Here is a 19,960-nt window from a genome sequence, read left to right as displayed (position 1 = left end):
AATGCCAGGTGGCCAGGAAGACGGGCAGGCTATGGTGGTGGGGAGGGTAGCTATATACCAACTGGTATGACTAAGGTCGGCCCGACTCAACCCATGGTCTTTTCAATCTTCTCATATGCATGTGAAAGGTGGATAGTGAAAAAGGAAGACAGAAGAAGAACGGATATGTTTGAACTGTGGTGTTGGCAAAGAATATTGAATATACCATGGACTGCCAAAAGAACAAACAAATCTGCCTCAGAAGAAATACAATCAGAATGCTTTTTAGAAGCAAGGATGACAAGACTTTGGCTTGCTCACTTTGGACACGTCATCAGGAAAGACTACTCTCTAGAAAAGGACATCATGTCTGATAAGGTAGAAGGTCAGTGAAATGAGGGGGAACCCTCGATGAGAAGGATTGGCATAATAGACAGAAACATACCAACCATAACGAATATGGCACCAGACTGGGCAATATTTCTTTCTGTTATACACAAGGTCAAAATGAGCTGGAGCCAATTTCACAGCACTGAGAACAATGGAGGTGTTTTGATATTTTAACAACTGGTACATCTGTAGAAATGACTATAGGCTGAAAATGAGTCCTTTCCAATGTGAGTAGGCATTTCTAGGGGGATCTACTCTGTGCTTGGTACTGTGGTTAACCTCTTCCTCACACGATTGCACATAACCTTCACACTTGGTTAGGAGATGATGCTACTTCCACGCCCATTTTTCAGATGAGGAAGCTGGATCTCCAAAAGTTTCAACAGCTAATAAGTGGTTGGGGCAGTTATCTGAATTCAAACAGACTGGGGGCAGCGCCAGACTTCTCACCACGATGTGAGAAAGAAGGAAATCCTGGGCAACAATGCAAAATGGAAGTTGAGATCATCGGTAGGAAAGGCTGGATTGGAGTACCAGGTTGTAGGACTGTTCAAATGAGGAACAAAAAGGCTGCCAGGCAGGCAGAGTCCTTGAGCAGGAATGACACTAAAAACATTGATCCAACTTGTACTTTACAAAAGGAATCAAATGTTAACACCAAGGGGTCTGCATAAAGGGTAGACACAGGCTCTTCACACTCTTCTTATTCATGCAAGTTTGAAATGAAGTTCAAATAAAAAAATTTAAAGAAAAAAAAAGTTCTTTGCCAACTGGCTCCTGTCTTCCCCTAGGTCTCTGTCCTCTCTCTCTGCTGCCCTCATAAACTCATCTTTTGTAGTAGCTAGCATAGGAGCCACTGAAGAAGATCTAAGTCTCATGTTCCACCACTGCAATCTTTCAGCAGCACAGCAGAAATATGAAGAGAAGACTTCGGGGATAAGGATGGCTGTAACTGCTAGAAATGACTGTAGGGTGGTGGAAAGTGCCATGGGACCAGGAATCAAATAACTGTGGATTGAATCATGGTTTGTCCGTTTAGCAGCTCAACTGATTTTTGGCAAGTCACCACTTCATCTGTAAAATGGCGATCACAGTGGCAACCTCCCAGGCTGTGCTGAGGATTAAATGAAATGCCATTTGCCAGACTCTGAGCGTGGATTCTGACATACAGTATGTGTTCCATAAATATTTTATTTCCCCTTTGCTGAAGCTCAATTTCTAAACCCGTTAGTTAAAGGAGAGGAGAGTAATTATACCTTAAAGAGAGGGGCCAAAGATCAAATGTAATACCTGTGAAATGTGCTTTGGAAATGCATATTACAAATGCACATTGTTGTTACTGCTGGTGATGACCAAGGTGGCCAGAATATCCTCTTGCCCCTTACCACATCCCATAGGCACACTGTCTATTACTCTCAGTTACTTCTGGATTTCCCTGGGCCTGAGATAGGCCCTGTTGAGCACCCAGAGCCATTATCTCGCCTTGGAGAAGTAATAAATTTGCAGCTGGGGGAAAAGATAATTTGCCAGCTCCACTAAGCCAGAGAGCTCAGGACAGAAGTGGCTCCCATCCAGGCATAAATGGTCCATGGACTTTGAATACCATTCCCCCCTGCATGGACCTGTGTGGGCCTATTTCAGGAGAATAGGCCCTTGTTGGCAGACGGCAACTGTTTCAGCTGTGTGGCAATGAGGTCAGTGTTTGATGATTGACACCGCTTTGCTTATTAAACAGGGTCTTCACCTACCTACATCAGGGGCCTAAGGACTGGTGGCTCCACTAAGGTCACCCAGCCACCCATGACAGGGGTCCAAGGATAACTGGTACCTCCCGGTCCTTAAAACCCAAAGCACTGGGTGCCCATGGTCTGTCTGCAGAACCCACCCCCCTGTATGCTCTAGGGAAGAGGGACATGCTTTCCTCAGAGTCACTTGGGGGATGATTCTCAGCCCCCTGCCTTGTTCAGAGTGTGACCCCCTGCAGCAATCACATACTGGTACCTGCACCAATCACCCCTGCCCCTCTAAGACTGCAGGACAGAGACTGTACCACACACTTGATGACTAGCTACCTGGACACCCGAGATGAATCCATACAAGAAAAGTGAATGGACTCCTAGACTGATATATCTGATAACAGCTCTAACCACCTGGTGATAGGGTGTCAGGACTTCAAAGGCAAAAACAATCAAGCTAGCTCACTCAAGCAACCCATTTGGGCATATCAAAACAAAACAAAGTAAGAAGCTAGGATACAGTAAACAAACATAAAAAAAAAACTAATACAATAACTTATAGATGGCTTGGAGAGAAAAGACAGTATCAAATCAGATAAAGAAACAGACCATGATCGCTTCAACAAGCTCTCAAAATAAAGAATCAAGGGATCTTCTATATGAAAGTGCATTCCTGGAATTACTGGATGGAGAATACAAAAGATTAACATACAGAACCCTTAAAGACATCAGGAAAGACATCAGGCAATATGCAGAACAAGCCAAGAAACACACAGATAAAAACAGGTGAAGAAATTAAAAAGGTTACTGAAGAAAATAACAAAAAATTTAATAAGCTACAAGAATCCATAGAGACAGCAGTCAGAAATTCAGAAGATTTACAATAAAATTACAGAATTAGACATCGCAACAGAAAGTCAGAGGAGCAGAATTGAGCAAGTGGAAGGCAGAATTTGTGAACTTGAAGATAAAGCTCTTGGCACTAATATATTTGAAGAAAAATCAGATAAAAGAATTAAAAAAATGAAGAAACCTTAAGAATCATGTGGGACTCTATCAAGAGAAATAACCTACAAGTGATTGGAGTACCAGAACAAGGAGGGATAACAGAAAATAGAGAAAATAGTTGAAGATTTGTTGGCAGAAAACTTCCCTGATATCGTGAAAGATGAGAAGATACGTATCCAAGATGCTCATTGAACTCCACATAAGGTAGATTTTAAAAGAAAGTCACCAAGACATATTATAATCAAACTTGCCAAAACCAAAGATAAAGAGAGAATTTTAAGAGCAGCTAGGGATAAATGAAAAGTCACCTACAAACGAGAGTCAATAAGAATAAGCTCGGACTACTTAGCACAAACCATGCAGGCAAGAAGGCAATGGGATGACATATATAAAGCACTGAAGAAAAAAAATTGCCAGACAAGGATCATATATCCAGCAAAAACTGTCTCTCACATATGAAGGTGAAATTAGGACATTTCCAGATAAGCAGAAGTTTAGAGAATTCATAAGAACCAAACCAAAAATACAAGAAATGCTAAAGGGAGTTTTTTGGGTAGAAACTCAGTAATATCAAGTATCAACCCAAGACTAGAACACTGGACAGAGCAATTACAAAAATAAATCAAGATAAAAAAACACTCAAAACAGTGAAACAGCAATGTTATTATGTAAAAGAAGACAACATTAAAACAATAAAGAGGGACTAAGAAATATAGTCATATATCTTTCAAATGGAGAGGAAGACAAGGCAATATAAAGGAATAAAGGTTATGTTTAAACTTAGAAAAATAGGGGTAAGTATTAAGGTAACCACAAAGGAGACTAACTATCCTACTTATCAAAATAAAACAAAAGAAAAAAAAAAAGCTCAGCAGAAATAAAATCAACAAAAATGAATGAGAGGAAAAGACAAAATTAAGTGGGAAAAAGAAAACAACACACAAAAAATGACAGCACTAAACTCACACCGATTCATAATTACACTGAATGTAAATGGACTGAATGCACCAGTAAAGAGTCAGGGAGTGGCATGATAGATTAAAAAAACACAATCCATCTATATGCCGCCTACAAGAGACACACCTTAGATTTAGAGACACAAACAAACTAAAACTCAAAGGATGGAAAAAATATATATAAAGCAAACAACAATCAAAAAAGAACAAAAGTGGCAATATTAATTTCTGACAAAATAGACTTTGAAGTTAAATCCTCCACAAAGGATAAGGAAGGACACTATATAATAATTAAAGGGGCAATAGACCAGGAGGATATAACCATATTAAATGTTTATGTACCCAGTGACAGGGCTGCAAGATACATAAAACAAATTCTAACAGCATTGAAAAATGAGATAGATAGCTCCACAGTTATGGTAGGAGACTTCAATACACCACTTTCGGTGAAGGACAGAACAACCAGAAACAAGCTCAATAAAGTCACGGAAGATCTAAATGCCATAATCAACCAACTTGACCTCATAGACACATACAGAACACTCCACCCAACAGCAGCCAACTATACTTTCTTTTCTAGTGCATATGGAACATTCTCTAGAATAGACCACATATTAGGTCATAAAGCAAGCCTTAGCAGAATCCAAAACACTGAAATATTACAAAGCATTTTCTCTGACCACAAGGCCATAAAAGTGGAAATCAATAATAGAAAAAGCAGGAAAAAGAAACCAAACACTTGGAAACTGAACAATACCCTGCTCAAAAAAGACTGGGTTATAGAAGACATTAAGGATGGAATAAAGAAATTCAGAGAATCCAATGAGAATGAAAACACTTCCTATCAGAACCTTTGGGACACAGCAAAAGCGGTGCTCAGGGGTCAATTTATATCAATAAATGCACACATACAAAAAGAAAGGGCCAAAATAAAAAAAATTATCTGTACAACTTGAACAAATAGAAAGAGAGCAACAAAAGAAACCCTCAGGCACCAGAAGAAAGCAAATAATAAAAATTAGAGCAGAATTAAATGAAACAGAAAACCAATTGAAAGAATTAACAAGACCAAAGGATGGTTCTTTGAAAAAATTAACAAAATTGACAAACCACTGGCCAAACTGAGAAAAGAAAAACAGAAGAGGAAACAAATAACCTGAATAAGAAATGAGATGGGCTATATTACAACAGACGCAACCGAAATTAAAAGAATCATATCAGATTACTACGAAAAAATTGTACCCTAACAAATTTGAAAATCTAGTGGAAACTCTATGGAGCAGTTCTACTCTGTCCTACAGGGTCGCTATGAGTCAGAATTGACTCGACAGCACTGGGTTGGGTTTAGGAGAAATGGATGAAGTCCTAGAAACATACTACCTACCTAAACTAACATGAACAGAGGTAGAACAACTAAATAGACCCATAACAAAAGAAGAGATTGAAAAGGTAATCAAAAAACTCCCAACCAAAAAAAAGCCCTGGCCAGGATGGCTTCACTGCAGAGTTCTACCAGACTTTCAGAGAAGAGTTAACACCACTACTACTAAAGGTATTTCACAGCATAGAAAAGGACAGAATACTCCCAAACTCACTCTATGAAGCCAGCATATCCCTGATACCAAAATCAGGTAAAGACACCACAAAAAAAGAAAATTATAGACCTATATCCCTTATGAACATAGATGCAAAAATCCTCAACAAAATTCTAGCCAATAGAATTCAACAACATATCAAAAAAATAATTCACCATGACCAGGTGGGATTCATACCAGGTACCCAGGGATGGTTCAACATTAGAAAAACAATTAATGCAATCCACCACATAAATAAAACAAAAGACAAGAATCACATGATTTCATCAAATGATGCAGAAAAGGCATCTGACAAAGTTCAACACCCATTAATTATAAAAATTCTCAGCAAAATAGGAATAGCAGGAAAATTCTTCAACATAATAAATAGAATTTATCCAAAGCCAATAGCCAACATCATCCTAAATGGAGAGAGTCTGAAAGCATTCCCCTTGAGATCAGGAACCAGACAAGGATGCCCTTTATCACCACTCTTACTCAACATTGTGCTGGAGGTCCTAGCCAGGACAATTAGGCTAGATAAAGAAACACTGGGCATCCAGATTGGTAATGAAGAAGTCAAAGTATCTTTATTTGTAGATGACATGATCTTACACAGAAAACCGTAAGGAATCCACAAGAAAACTATTGAAACTAATAGAAGAGTTCAGCAGAGTATCGGGATATAAGATAAAACATACAAAAATCAGTTGGATTCCTCTACACCAACAAAAAGAACATCGAAGAGGAAATCACCAATTCAATACCATTTACAATAGCCCCCAAGAAGATAAAATACTTAGGAATAAATCTTACCAGGGATGTTAAAGACCTGTAGGAAGAAAACTACAAGACACGACCGTAAGAAACCAAAAGAGACCTATATAAGTGGAAAAACATACCTTGCTTATGGATAGGCAGACTTAACATTATAAAATGTCTATTCTACCAAAAGCTATCTATAGATACAATGCAATTCCGATCCAAATTCCAACGACATTTTTTAATGAGGTGGAGAAACAAATCACCAACTTCATATGGAAGGGAAAGAGCCCCCAAATAAGTAAAGCATTACTGAAAAGGAAGAACAAAGTGGGATGCCTCACTCTACCTGATTTTAGAACCTATTATACCGCCACAGTAGTCAAAACAGCCTGGTACTGGTACAACAATAGATACACAGACCAATGGAACAGAATTGAGAATCCAGACATAAATCCATCCACATATGGGCAGCTGATATTTGACAAAGGCCCAAAGTCAGTTAAATGGGGAAAAGACAGTCTTTTTAACAAATGGTGCTGGCATAACCGGATTATCTATCTGCAAAAAAAATGCAACAAGACCCATACCTCACTCCATGCACAAAAACTAACTCAAAATGGATCACAGACATAAATATAAAATCTAAAACGATAAAGATCATGGAAGAAAAAATAGGGACAATGCTAGGATCCCTAATACATGGTATAAACAGTATACAAAACATTACTAACAATGCAGAAGAGAAACCAGATAACTGGGAGCTCCTAAAAATCAAACACCTATGCTCATCCAAAGACTTCACCAAAAGAGTAAAAAGATTACCTACGGACTGGGAAAAAGGTTTTAGCTATGACATTTCCAATCAGTGCCTGATCTCTAAAATCTATATGATACTGTAAAAACTCAACTACAACAAGACAAATAACCCAATTAAAAAATGGGCAAAAGATATGAACAGGCACTTCACTAAAGAAGACATTCAGGTAGCTAACAGATACGTGAGTAAATGCTCACGATCATTAGCCATTAGACAAATGCAAATCAAAGCTACAAAGAGATTCCATCTCACTCCAACAAGGCTGGCATTAATTAATCCAAAAACCACAAAATAATAAACGTTGGAGAGGTTGTGGAGAGACTGGAACACTTATACACTGCCGGTGGGAATGTAAAACGGTACAACCACTTTGGAAATCTATTTGGCACCTCCTTAAAAAGCTAGAAGTAGAGCTACCATACATTCCAGCAATCCCACTCCTTGGACTATATCCTAGAGAAATAAGAGCCTTTACATGAACAGATATATGCACACCCATGTTCACTGTAGCACTGTTTACAATAGCAAAAAGATGGAAGCAACCAAGGTACCATCAATGGATGAATGGATAAATAAATTATGGTATATTCACATAATGGAATACTACGCATTGATAAACAACAGTGATGAATCTGTGAAACATTTCATCAGATGGAGAAATCTGAAAGGCATTATGCTGAGTGAAATTAGTCAGTTGCAAAAAGACAAATATTGTATAAGACCACCATTATAAGAACTTGAGAAACAGTTTAAACAGCAAAAAAAAAAATATTCTTTGTTGGTTAAGAGGTGGGGAGGGATTGAGGGAGAGGGGTTTTCACTAATTAGATAGTAGATAAACATTTTAGGGGAGGAGAAAGACTACACACAATACAGAAGAGGTCAGCACAACTGGACTAAACCAAAAGCAAAGAAGTTTCCTGAATAAACTGAATGCTTAGAAGGCCAGTGTAGCAGGGGCGGAGGTTTGGGGACCATGGTTTCAGAGGACATCTAAATGAATTGGCATAATAAAATCTATTAAGATAACATTCTGCATCCCACTTTGGAGAGTGGCTTCTGGAGTCTTAAATGCTAGCAAGAGGCCATCTAAGATGCATCAATTGGTCTCAACCCACCTGGAGCAAAGCAGAATGAAGAACACCAAAGACACAAGGTAATTATGAGCCCAGCAGACAGAAAGGGCCACATAAACCAGAGACTACATCAGCCTGAGACCAGAAGAACTAGATGGTGTCCAGCTACAACCGATGACTGCTCTGACAGGGAACACAACAGAGAACCCCTAAGTGAGCAGGAGAGCAGTGGGATGCAGACCCCAAATTCTCATAAAAAGACTAGACTTAATGGTCTGAATGAGACTAGAAGGACCCCAGTGGTCATGGTCCCCAGATCTTCTGTTAGCCCAAGACAGGAACCATTCCCAAAGCCAACTCTTCTGACAGGGATTGGACTGGACAATGGGAAAGAAAATGATACTGGTGAAGAGTGAGCTTATTGGATCAAGTAGACACATGACACTATGTTGGCATCTCCTGTCTGGAGATGAGATGGGAGCGTGGAGGGGGTCAGAAGCTGGCCGAATGTTCATGAAAAGAGAGAGCGGGAGGAAGGAGTGTGCTGTCTCGTTAGGGGCAATCAGGAGTATATAGCAAGGTGTGTATAAATTTTTGTATGAGAGACTGACTTGATTTGTAAACTTTCACTTAAAGCATAATTAAAAAAAAAATTCTTGATTCTTGAATCCTCTTCATTCTGAGTCCCTCGCTCCTATGCCACAATCTATCAGCAAGCCTACCTAGAGAATGCACCTCAAATAACTCTATTTGCCTGTCATTATCCTATTCCAAGGTATCATCATCTATTTCAAAGCTACCTAAAAAACCTCCCATAGATCGAAGGGACAATAGCAACCCAAAAGATAAGACAGGAAGCTTAGGGGGCAGTGAGTTTATGTTAATGGAGGAGGAACTAAAAAAGGAAGGTGAGAATGGTTGCACGACTGGAAGAATATGTCACTGAATTGTAAACACAGAGACAGTTGAATTGGTGTTATGCTTTGCAGTATATATTCTCAACAATGAAAAAATTAATATAAAAAAGTTCCCCGTAATCATTTTTCCCTTTCCCCCCTCCAAATCCATTCTCCACACAGGAACCAGAGTGAGCTTTTAAAAATCACAAATCAGATTATGTCACACCTTTGGCTTAACACCTTTCAATGCCTTTCATCTCAGAATAAGATTCAAACTCTTTGCCGTGGAACCCAAAGGCCCATATGACATGGCCCCTAGCCGCCTTGTTAAGCAGCAAATGTGTATTGAGCGTGTGACAAGTGTTGGGGATTTAGAGGGAAACAAAACAGGTGGAAATCCCTGCTCTCGTGGGGCTTACCTTTTAGGGCAGTAACTCCCTGTCTTTCTAACCTCAGCCCACAGGATACATTCTACATCCTGTCCCAGGACTCCACAGTGTTTGTAAAGGAAACAAAAAATTCATTTAAAAAAAAAACAAAAACTTACCCTTACTACATATGCTGAAGTAAAAACATAACAAAAGTTTTATCCAGTATGATCCTTGCTAAAGATAGTTGTGATACACTCTGACGTTTTCTTTTTCTATTTCATTACAAAAAAAAAGTGGTTTGTTGTTATGTTGTTAGATGCCATCAAATTAGCTGCAACTCATGGCAGCCTTTTGATTAACAGAATATTGCCCAGTTCTGGGCCATCTTCATGATGTTTGAGCCCACTGTTGCAGCCACTGTGTCTATCCATCTTGTTGAGCATTGTCTTGGTTATCTAGTGCTGCTATAACAGAAATAGCACAAGTGAGTGGCTTTAACAAATAGAGTTTTATTTTCTTACAGTTTAGGAGGCTAGAAGTCTGAATTTTGGGTGCTGGCTCTAGGAGAAGGCTCTCGCTGTGTCAGTTCTAGGGGAAGGTCCTTGTCTCTTTTCTGCTTCTGTTCCTTGATTCCTTGTTGTTCTTCATGAGACATAACATCTATCTTCCCTCATCTCTGCTTGCTTCTCTGGGCCTAATCTGCTCATTTTGTATCTTGAAGGTGACTGGCTTAAGAAACATCCTACACTGATATGATTTAATTAACATAATAAAGAAAACCCTATTCCCAAGTGGGATTACATCTACAAGCACAGTGGTTAGAATTTACAACACATATTTCTGGGGGACAAGATTCAATCCATAATAAGGGTCTTTTTCTTTTTCACTGACCCTCTACTTTACCAAGCATGATGTCCTTCTCCAGGGACTGGTCCCTCCTGATAATGTCCAAAGTAAGCAAGAAAAAAATGATTACGACATACTCATTGATTTCTTGACCCCATAAGGGGTCGTGAACTGCAGTGTGAAAAACACTGTCCCACTTAGGGCTTTGTAACCACAAGAGTGCCATCTAAAACCTCTCTCTTTAAATTTTGTCATCTCTCAAATAGTGAGAATCCTTCGCAATTAAGTAAGTTAATTTATCAGAATGCACATTGCTCAAACATGGAGTCCCAGTGGTGCAACAGTTTAAGAGCTAGGCTGCTAACCAAGATGCTGGTGGTTTGACCCTTCCCCCCCACCCCAGGAGCTCCTTGGGAGAAAGACCTGATGATCTGTTCTCACACAGATTACAGCCTAGACAGCCCTATGAAGCAGTTCTACTCTGTCACGTGTGGTCCCTATGAGTTGGAATGGACTCAACAGCACCCAAAACAACAACATGTAGCTGTTATCAAGTTGAAAGATTTTCCCTAAAGAAAACAGGGGATTTGGAGTTAGAAGTTCTAGACTCCAGAATGATCTTCTCCTTTACTAACTCCCTGGCGTCAGGGTGAGTCATGAGATATCCCTACATCTCAGTTTTTCACTTGAAAATTGAGAATAGGATTTCACACATGAATTAATTTGAGTAAAAGCACCAGCTCAAATCCAGGCATACAGTAGGATTTAATACATTTATTCTCGTCATAAAAATTTTCTTCACTACTAATTCAAAAATAGGTACAGGTTTTCATGCGTCCTTTAAACCCTCGCAAAGTCAGACTAGGCAACATCTCAGGCCAACACTGTTTTATTCATCTGCATAATCCCAGGGTTTAGATGGTAGCAGGCTGGATGGACGTGTTGCTGTTGGGTGCCGAGTCAGTTTTCAACTCACAGTGACTCCATATGACGGAATAGAATTGCCTCATAGGGTTTTCTAGGCTGTAATCTTTATGGAGGACCTTGGTGGTGCAGTGGTTATGCACTTAGCTGCTAACCAAAAGGTCAGTGTTTCAAACCCACCAGCTGCTCTATGGGAAAAAGATATGGCAGGCTGCTTCTGCAAAGATTACAACCTTGTAACCCTATGGGGCAGTTCTACTCTGTCTATAGGGTTGCTATGAGTCGGAATTGACTCAATGGCAACGGATTTGCTTCTTTGGTTTTAGTCTTCACTGGACCATATCATTAGGTCTTTCTCCCACAGAGCTGCTGGGTGGGTTAGAACCACCAACCTTTTGATTAGCAGCTAAGTGCTTAACTGTTGCGCCACCAGGGCTACTGGATGGATGTGTAATAGGTACACAGCTGTTTCTATACTCAGATTGGCAAGATTTATCCCTGATGTGATTTCCTTTAAACAAGTGAATTCACAATTCAAGCCCCCAGTTTCCAAGATGGAAGAAAAGGAAAATTCAGTATTTCTCAGTGCTAACTCCATCCTATCCTAAACCAAAATTTTGGGGAGGCCTCTGTGTCTTAGGGCATCTTCAGGTCTGACAGCTCTGCTATTTGCCCATCTCATTCTTAGGGGATTTGGCAATCTTTGGTAAGTAAGAGAGGGCACCCCGTGCCTAGGATCTGGTCTCCCAAGATCAGTTGGGAACATCTTCTATGATCAAACCAGCAGGGCATTTGGAATGTGCTGGATTGTTTGAGAGGGAAAATAAAGTCTCCGAGTGTAAAACATAGCCATCCCTTCATTCATTCGTAAGCATCTACTGAGCACTTACGAGGTCCCAGGTACTGTGTTAAGCACTAGGTATACAGTGGTGCTCAAAGCTAACAAGTCCCTTGGCCTTGTGAAACTGATATTCTAGTGGGGCGAGAGACATACAATTAAAGTACAAGAAAGCAAGTAATTAGGCAATTATAATTTTGGAAAATTGTTATAAAGGAAATAAACAAGGTGTTGTAATAACAAGGTGGGATAAAACAGCAAAGGAACATAATAGTTATGATGAGATGTGAAAGAAAGGAGAGCCAACGGCCCTGCCATCCAGGGGGAGGAAACCTGGGCACACTTCAGGACTCTCAAGGAGTGTTTTGGAAACTCTGATCTCCCATTTAGTAAGTTGTAAAATCAATTTAGTGGATACCAATCAGTTTTAGAAGGCACCTTGGTGACGCAGCGATTAAGCACTCAGCTGCTAACCGAAAGGTCGATGGTTTGAACCCACCAACCGCTCTGAGGGAGAAAAGATGTGGCAATCTGCTTCCATAAAGATTACAGCCTTGGAAACCCTATGGGGCAGTTCTGTGCTGTTCTATAGGGTCACTATGAGTTGGAATCGACTCGATGGCAACAGGTTTGGTTTTTAGGTTCAAGGTTCACAATGCTATTGAGTCACACACTCCTCACCCTTCCTGCCTTAATTAATCTAATCATTGCCCTCTCCACAGCACCTGGCTTTTTCTTCAGTCTCTTCAAGTCTCAGCATAAATGCTACTTTTTCAGGGAAGGCTTCTATGGCTCACTGGATACAGAAGTCCTCTCTCCCCCAAGCCCCGTACACGTCCTTCATAGCACCTATGACAACCAGAATTCAGCATCGCCTGTGAATTCCTTTTTTGTAAATAGTTACCTGTATTACCCATTAGAACGGCCGTTACGGTGAGGACAGAAACCGTGGATGTGGCTTGTCTACGTATGTTAGGGGCTGGAAATTGAGGAGGCGCCCAATTAAGTGCTTAGTGGATATTAGTTACACCTTTTCTCCAGGATCGTTTGTAACTTCATGCTTGTTTATTTGATTTCTCCGATGGGAGTACACACTTCACATTCCCATCGGACCGGTTTTCAAAAACCAATTAAACCTACACGCATCTGCGTTACTTCAACACCTACTAAACATCAGCATTTTACTATAATCTGTCCAATATGTAAGAGCGAAATTAATCTCCCCAGAGAAACAAGCTCCAAACCCACGGATCTGATCCACAGTCTTCTGGTTCTGACTCATAGCAACCCTACAGGACAAAGTAAAACTGCCTCCTAGGGCTTTCTCGGCTGTAATCTTTACGGGAGCGGATCACCAGGTCATTCTCCCGAAGCGCAGCGGGTAGGTTTGAACTGCCGCCGTTTCAGTTCAAAGCTAAGTCCTTAACCACTGTGCCACCAGGGCTCCAGAAACAAGCTCAGAGGCAGGGCTATCTCTAAAGCGTTCTTGTTTTGTTTTGACTTCTTCACGTTCCAGCGCCTAGGCTAGGGCTCAGCACCTGTGCTGACTGCAAAGGCAGACACTAGCCATTTTTGCACCTCCTCTGCAGATACAATTGCTGTATTTGTTTAATAAGCAGCAGTTATACCGGTAAATTCAGCGAAAGGAAATAAAAGCCCTTCAGCACATATTCTCTGCCTGTACATTTTGGAGGTTTTTAAAAACGCTTTCCAACATGTCATTTCCCTACATTAAGCAAGCTCAGTCCACTTAGAGGAAACAGGAACAGCAGTTCCCACCCAATTCACCCAAGAATTAAATGCACAGTCTCCACTAGGCTCCCCTCTCCTATTTGGGCGTGCAGTGAGAACCAGGATAAATTAAGACTCTCACTCTAGGGGCAAATGGTCTCATTCCCACCTGGGCCCCCTTAACCTGTAGCACTCAACTCTCTTCCCAGTTAAAATTCTCACAGAAGCCTGTGGACAAAGCCCAGGCTTTCAAACCACACAGGATAATAGTGGCTTCAGGCACAGGCCTGGGGAGCGCAGGTGATCTCCCATGCCCCAGTCCCAGGAGCCACGTCTATTCCTTTACCAGTCGGTGGCACGTGCATCCCAAATCACGCCAACAGCGCCACATGTCACGTTCACCCACTTGCTGTAATGAAGTAGTGAGCAGGTCCCCACTTGTGTGGAACTCTGCAACGACCCAAGATGCGACAGGGCTTACTCATCTTGATACCAAAATTCCTGCGTAGATTTCAAAATGTGAGTGTGATCTCCAGCAATTTCTGCGTTAAGTCCTGAAAATCAAAGCGTACTGAAAATTTATATTCACGGTGTTTTTCATGAACACAGACAGCCCGGAAGCAATGGGTGATTCTTAGACAGTAAATTAAGGGAGGGTTTTCAGCCACTAAACTAATTTGTCAAAATGTTTACCAAGTAATGCAAAGAGGATACACAACTAGTATTTTCAGAGAAAGCAAAATACATTGAATAGCTTGAATTTGGACCCCAAAATGGCAGAAAAAGGTAGAAAAATTTAAATTTAGTTAACTTTGTGGTTTATTGGAAACCCTCATAAGTTTTCCAAAAGGATCCGACAGGTTTTATTTTAGTAAGGCATACAGTGAAGAAGAAATAGTTTAAAAGATATCAATATTTTATTTAACTAAGCACGGCCCTTCATTTTGAAGGAAATGATACAATCTTCAATCAGAACTTCCTCCTTAAGAAGTGGACTAAGAACGTAACATTGATCTGACATACAACCTTCAACAAAAATAGTTTGGGCAATTCATGGTGAAATAAATGTTAAGTGGCATTTATCCTGTGAGTCAAAGAAACTCTCCATAGGTCAAAGCATTACAGACAAGAACAAAACGACACAACGTAAAGTTGAACAAACCAGTCAAGTTTACAGTTACCCTGATTTCTTTTAGAAATTCACAAAATGTAACTTTCCAAAGGAACCCATTCGATAATGATCACACTACATTTTAATTTATTAAAAACAAGGCTAGACAAGCACATAATATTGAGTCTTTGACACAGTGAATTCCATTTTCTTTAAAAATAGAAAACAAGTAGTCCTTAAATTTTCTTAGCTCTCCATAACGTATGTCATATAAAATTAAAGTTTTGCTTCCAAAAATATGCTTCCGTGTGGTAGTGGTACCGTCTGGTGGTGCGAGTGGGCTCAGAAGCACCAAAGACAGGAGAAGTTTAACCACTGAAGTATCATTTTTTCTTCCATAAAAACTAAAAATTTCTTTAAAGGTCCAGAGTAAAGTCTTCTGCTAACTGTTAGTGCTACAAAGTCATTTTAAATTAAACGTGGAACAAAACCTACAGAAAATATGACTTCTTTCGATACAAAAAGTTGTGTAGCTGAACTCGTGGGCTCCTTTGACGTTCATAAGCAGTCTCAATAAAATATTTGCTCAGGTAAGAAAATAGAATTTGTCTGGTTTCGTTTAGCATATGTTCCAGTGGGGTTTCCGCTTTCTTTAACTGCCAGGGCCTCTGAAGAATGTGAGAATCGATATTTCTTTCTTTCAAAGAGCATCAGTGATTCACACTACAAAACAGCTCTAAAGTTTTATTCCTAAAGAGAAAACAAAAACTATTAAATATACTTTTTTTTTTAAAAAGTGCCAGATGTGGCCATTGCCAGGGCATTAAAAAGTCACTTATCCACAACACCGCCATCTTGAGAGAGCCAAGAGTTGATCCGATGCCCCCTTTCTTGGCACCTTGGCTGGTTTGTTGTCGCGCTAGGGCATTGCAATCCTAAGAAAATTTCCAGTGGAGTCCGTCACTAAGTGTTACTTATTTCACATCCCTGGTACCCAGTGAAAATGCTCGAGGCACATGGGCGAGCAGCATCTGGCGCGTGACTCTATTTCTTACTGTAGTTCGTTTTCCAGCTCTGGTACCAAAAACCTCTTCCCTAGCAGTTGTATGCTGTAACTATGGGTGCACACTTCTACCAGCTCTTCTTCGCTGAGACCTCTCAAAAAGAGCAGCTCACTTATGATAACAGGTACCCACTACTATACCTCAGTGTAAGGAGCCTTGGAGGCACAACAGTTAAGTGCTCGGCTGCTAACCGAAAGGTTGGTGGTTCAAACCCACCAGCAGCTCTGTGGGAGAAAAGACCTGGTGATCTGCCTAAAGATTACAGGCTAGAAAAAACACCATGGGGCAGTTCTACTCTGTCACGTGGGAGTAGCTGAGAGTCAAAAACGACTCGTTGGTACCTAACAACAATAGACCTCAGCGTGACCAGACACTGACTCTCCATTTGGAGGAGAAAGAGGTGGAGAGGGTGGGGTGTTCCGGCCAGCCAGCAGCTAGCCCAGCGCTGTGGACCATACTGTTCTGCTCTTCCCTCCTCCTGTGGGCACACTGGCCGTTACTTTTCATTTCACTATTACGTTAAGCATAAAAGAACATGCAAATTGGTGAGATACAGTAACAACAAAAACCCAAAGTCCCAAAGCAGGTGCTGTCCCGCCAAATCCAACGCATGAATACCTCATGTGTATCAGGGTAGAACGCAGAACTATGCTCTGTAGGGTTTTCAATGGCTGAGTTTTCCAGGCCTTTCTTCTGAGGCACTGCTGAGGAGACTCAAAACCCCAAACTTTCAGTTAGCAGCTGAGCACTTGAACTGTCTGCACCCCCCAGAGACTGTTAGGTATAGCAGGTTCTTCTAAATATCTTTACCCATGTTTATCTTGCCCTTTTTCCATGAGCCAGAGAATATAACCATGAAACTGTGAGATTATTAAATTCTTTGGAACTAGATAGACCAAAGAATCTACACTTCCAACAAGAGATTGGTTTTCCTCAAAAGTCCTAGACCAGAACTTGAAAGTGGGTTGATCTTAAAAACAACAAAAGCCATAGGGCCTGTCTGGTGATAACTGTGAAAACGGTGAGCATGGCTAATGCCCTTGTGAAGAAAAGATTTCATTTTGAGGTGCTATGAAGGTCTTTTTTTTTATGAAGGTCTACCCTAAAAACTATGGCCTTAACTTCCAGGTTTGAAAAAAAGTAAAAGCAAGCATACAAGAAAATCCTTCAAGCCTTGATTCAGGACTCTCCAGGGAGGGAGTCTAAGGATGGCTTCGGGTGTGGAACACTCAAGGATGATACTATTCTAACTTTCGGAATTAGGTCACACACAATGACTTGTACAGAGTAGCCTGTAAAGACTCCTGAGAGAGAGAGAGAGAGAAAAAGACTCCATCTTTACTCAATGCCAATGGAAGCAGAGAAGCATTCTGGAATCCAGGGTGCCCATCATGAAAGAGCTCACATAAATATACGGGACAGGTTATAAAAAATTTTTAAAGCTTCATAGTAAAGCAAGCAGAAGCTTTACCGGCAGCTCAGCCTGCTGCTAACATGCCACAATCACCAATCGGTGCTTTTGGGGCTGACTGTACCAGGGGACATTTATTTGTGACTGAGGTCACTCCTCTTAGTGGAGAAAGCATTCCGAACGAGGAGAATGCTGCAGGATAAGAGGACTTTGCATATGGAATTAAACTGCACCAGGTGTGGCTAGCAAAATAAGAATTTGACCACTGGTCTAAGCCTCCAGCCTAAGATTTCACCACCAGCAAAACAAAAATGGGAACGGGGAACAGGGCAGAGAAGGGGCAGCAGGGATCACAGGACCATCAACAAAACCTTAAGCTTTAGACTTTGATTCAGTGTTCAGGAAGGGGGTTGGGGCTGGAGGCAGAGATTAACCGATTCCTCAAAGGGTAGCCCGGGGTGCCTGTTTCTGCAGTGGATACTTTATGGGGCGACAGCAGACAACCCCATCTGCGACTGGCGAAGGAACCTACTGAGCAGGTTTAATTAGATCAGTGGCACAAAGGGCTAGTCCCTCCTTTGATAACAAATAACGCAGCTATAAGTGTCTACAACAGAAGGCAGGAACAAAGGCGGCAGACCAAACGCCTAATTGAATCCTTCCCCTGGCCGGCCCTGACAATGATTTACTTGTAACCTGGGGAGGGGCGGGGTGGGCGGAGCAGGCGACCCAGCTAAGAGCCAGCTACAGAAAAGGAGAGCCTTGGGGTTGGGGGAGGGAGTTAGCAAAACCTTTGTTTGCAGCCCGAGTTTACTCAACTATTTGTTACACTTAATAGCCGGCAGCTTGGTTTTAGTCTGCTGCTCCCAGACCCAGTCATGGCTTCGTCAGCCCTGCATCCCAGGAATCCCATAAAATAAATCACCTCAGCCTCCCAGATCCCCCACACAGCTCCACGGGGGAGGCGGATAAGCAGCTCTCTGTGCAGGGCGCCACCGCCAAATCGCTCTGGTCTTTGTACTAGGCACCCTGGAAGCCCAGGGCAAGAGGGAAGCACGCAGGCAGCAAAGGCAGGCAGGGGTCTGCAATAGAAGTTTTCTCCACCCTCTCGTAGATAAGAAGGGTCGATTTTGGACCCAGGTTCAGCAGGGATTAACTGCTAGGCAAGTCCACAGTCTGCCCCACAGGAAAGGCAGGCAGATTGAGGGGGTGGAAAGAAAATGCCTCCAGCCAAACATAGTCCTCCGCCCTCCTCCTCCTTCCCAGTCCAAGGGGGCAAGCTCAAGGCTCGGCTGGCTGCACAATTCGCCCATTCTCCGTTTTCAGAAGGCCCGCTATAGGATCGCTATGAGTCGGAATCGACTCGACGGCAACGGAAGATGGATAGGAACCCAACTCGGGCGCAGGAGGCGGCAGAGGAGGAAGTGAGAGAGGCGGCAAAGGCTGCTGCAAACAGTTTCCTCTCGTAGCTCTGCACTCCCCTCGCCCATCAGTGCGCCACTACCTCCCTGCCACTACCTCTGTCCTCTGCCTCGGAGGCCGGCGCAGGGGGGCACCCGGGGAGCGGCGTAGTCCGCGCCGCGTCGCTGTCGCCCTCGTCTGGCTCGGCTGGGTGCAGGTGCAAGGCAAGCTCCTGCAGCACCGCTGCGCGCCCGATCTGGTCGTTGCGCCGTTTCTCCATGATCAGGTCCTCCAGGCTCTGGAACTCGAGCGTGTGGCTGCGCTGCGCCGAGAGCTGGATCTGCAGACGGTAGGGCTGCTTGCCGATGCGCAACTCGCCGCCTATCTTGAACTCGCGCTTGCCGTAGCGGCACCAGGCAGCAAAGCTCTCTGAGTTGCGCCAGCTCAGCTCGCGCTCCTTGGCGCCCACGTGCGCCAGCGCGTTGCGCACCACCACGCTGGGACTCAGCGGCTTGTAGCGGTACAGCTCATTGACCACGCGGCCACGCCGGCCCTGGCTCGCGTCCGTCAGGAAGCTGTTGCTCACTTCCAGACGGTGCAGGTGCACCACCTGGAAGTTGCCCACATACACGGCCCAGTGCGGATACTGCGCCTGCGACACGAATTCCACCAGGTCGCCAGGCTTGCACTTGTTGAGCAGGTTTTCTGGCGTGTAGGTGCTCAGCGCTGCCGAGCCCGGCGCGAAACTCTTCTGGTAGATGCACTCGTCGCGGTAGAACACTGAGCACTCCACTTCGTGCAGTCGCGGGTCATAGGGCTGCGGAAGCGGCGGCTGCCCGTCCCCGCCATCGGGCAAGCCGCTGCCATCCGGTAACTGGGGCGGCAGCTGCGGCTCCACGTCCTCGTCGTCGTTGGAGAAGATGTAGGAGACCCCAATACGGGGCCCGTCGTCCCGGTCCACGCCGGTCGGGTCGGCCGTGGGAACTTCCTTGTAACTGAGGTGGGTCAGCTTCTCCACCTGGTTGCCCATCACGCTGCGGACGTAAGTTCACACCGCCGAGAA

The 19,960-nt window shown here is 42.7% G+C and overlaps 1 protein-coding gene across 1 annotated transcript; it reads right to left on the bottom strand.

Moving 5' to 3' along the window:
- Positions 1-4,351: 4,351 nt before the first annotated feature.
- LRATD2 (LRAT domain containing 2) lies at positions 4,352-19,927 on the bottom strand. The gene has a single exon (XM_049854194.1). The coding sequence runs from the start codon at positions 19,925-19,927 to the stop codon at positions 18,986-18,988; it is 942 nt and encodes a 313-aa protein (XP_049710151.1). The 3' UTR covers positions 4,352-18,985.
- Positions 19,928-19,960: the final 33 nt, after the last annotated feature.

Source organism: Elephas maximus, chromosome 15, assembly GCF_024166365.1.
Source record: "Elephas maximus indicus isolate mEleMax1 chromosome 15, mEleMax1 primary haplotype, whole genome shotgun sequence".
NCBI lineage: Eukaryota > Metazoa > Chordata > Mammalia > Proboscidea > Elephantidae > Elephas > Elephas maximus.
The sequence above is the reverse complement of the archived record's forward strand: the minus strand, read 5'-3'. Positions and strand labels throughout refer to the sequence as shown.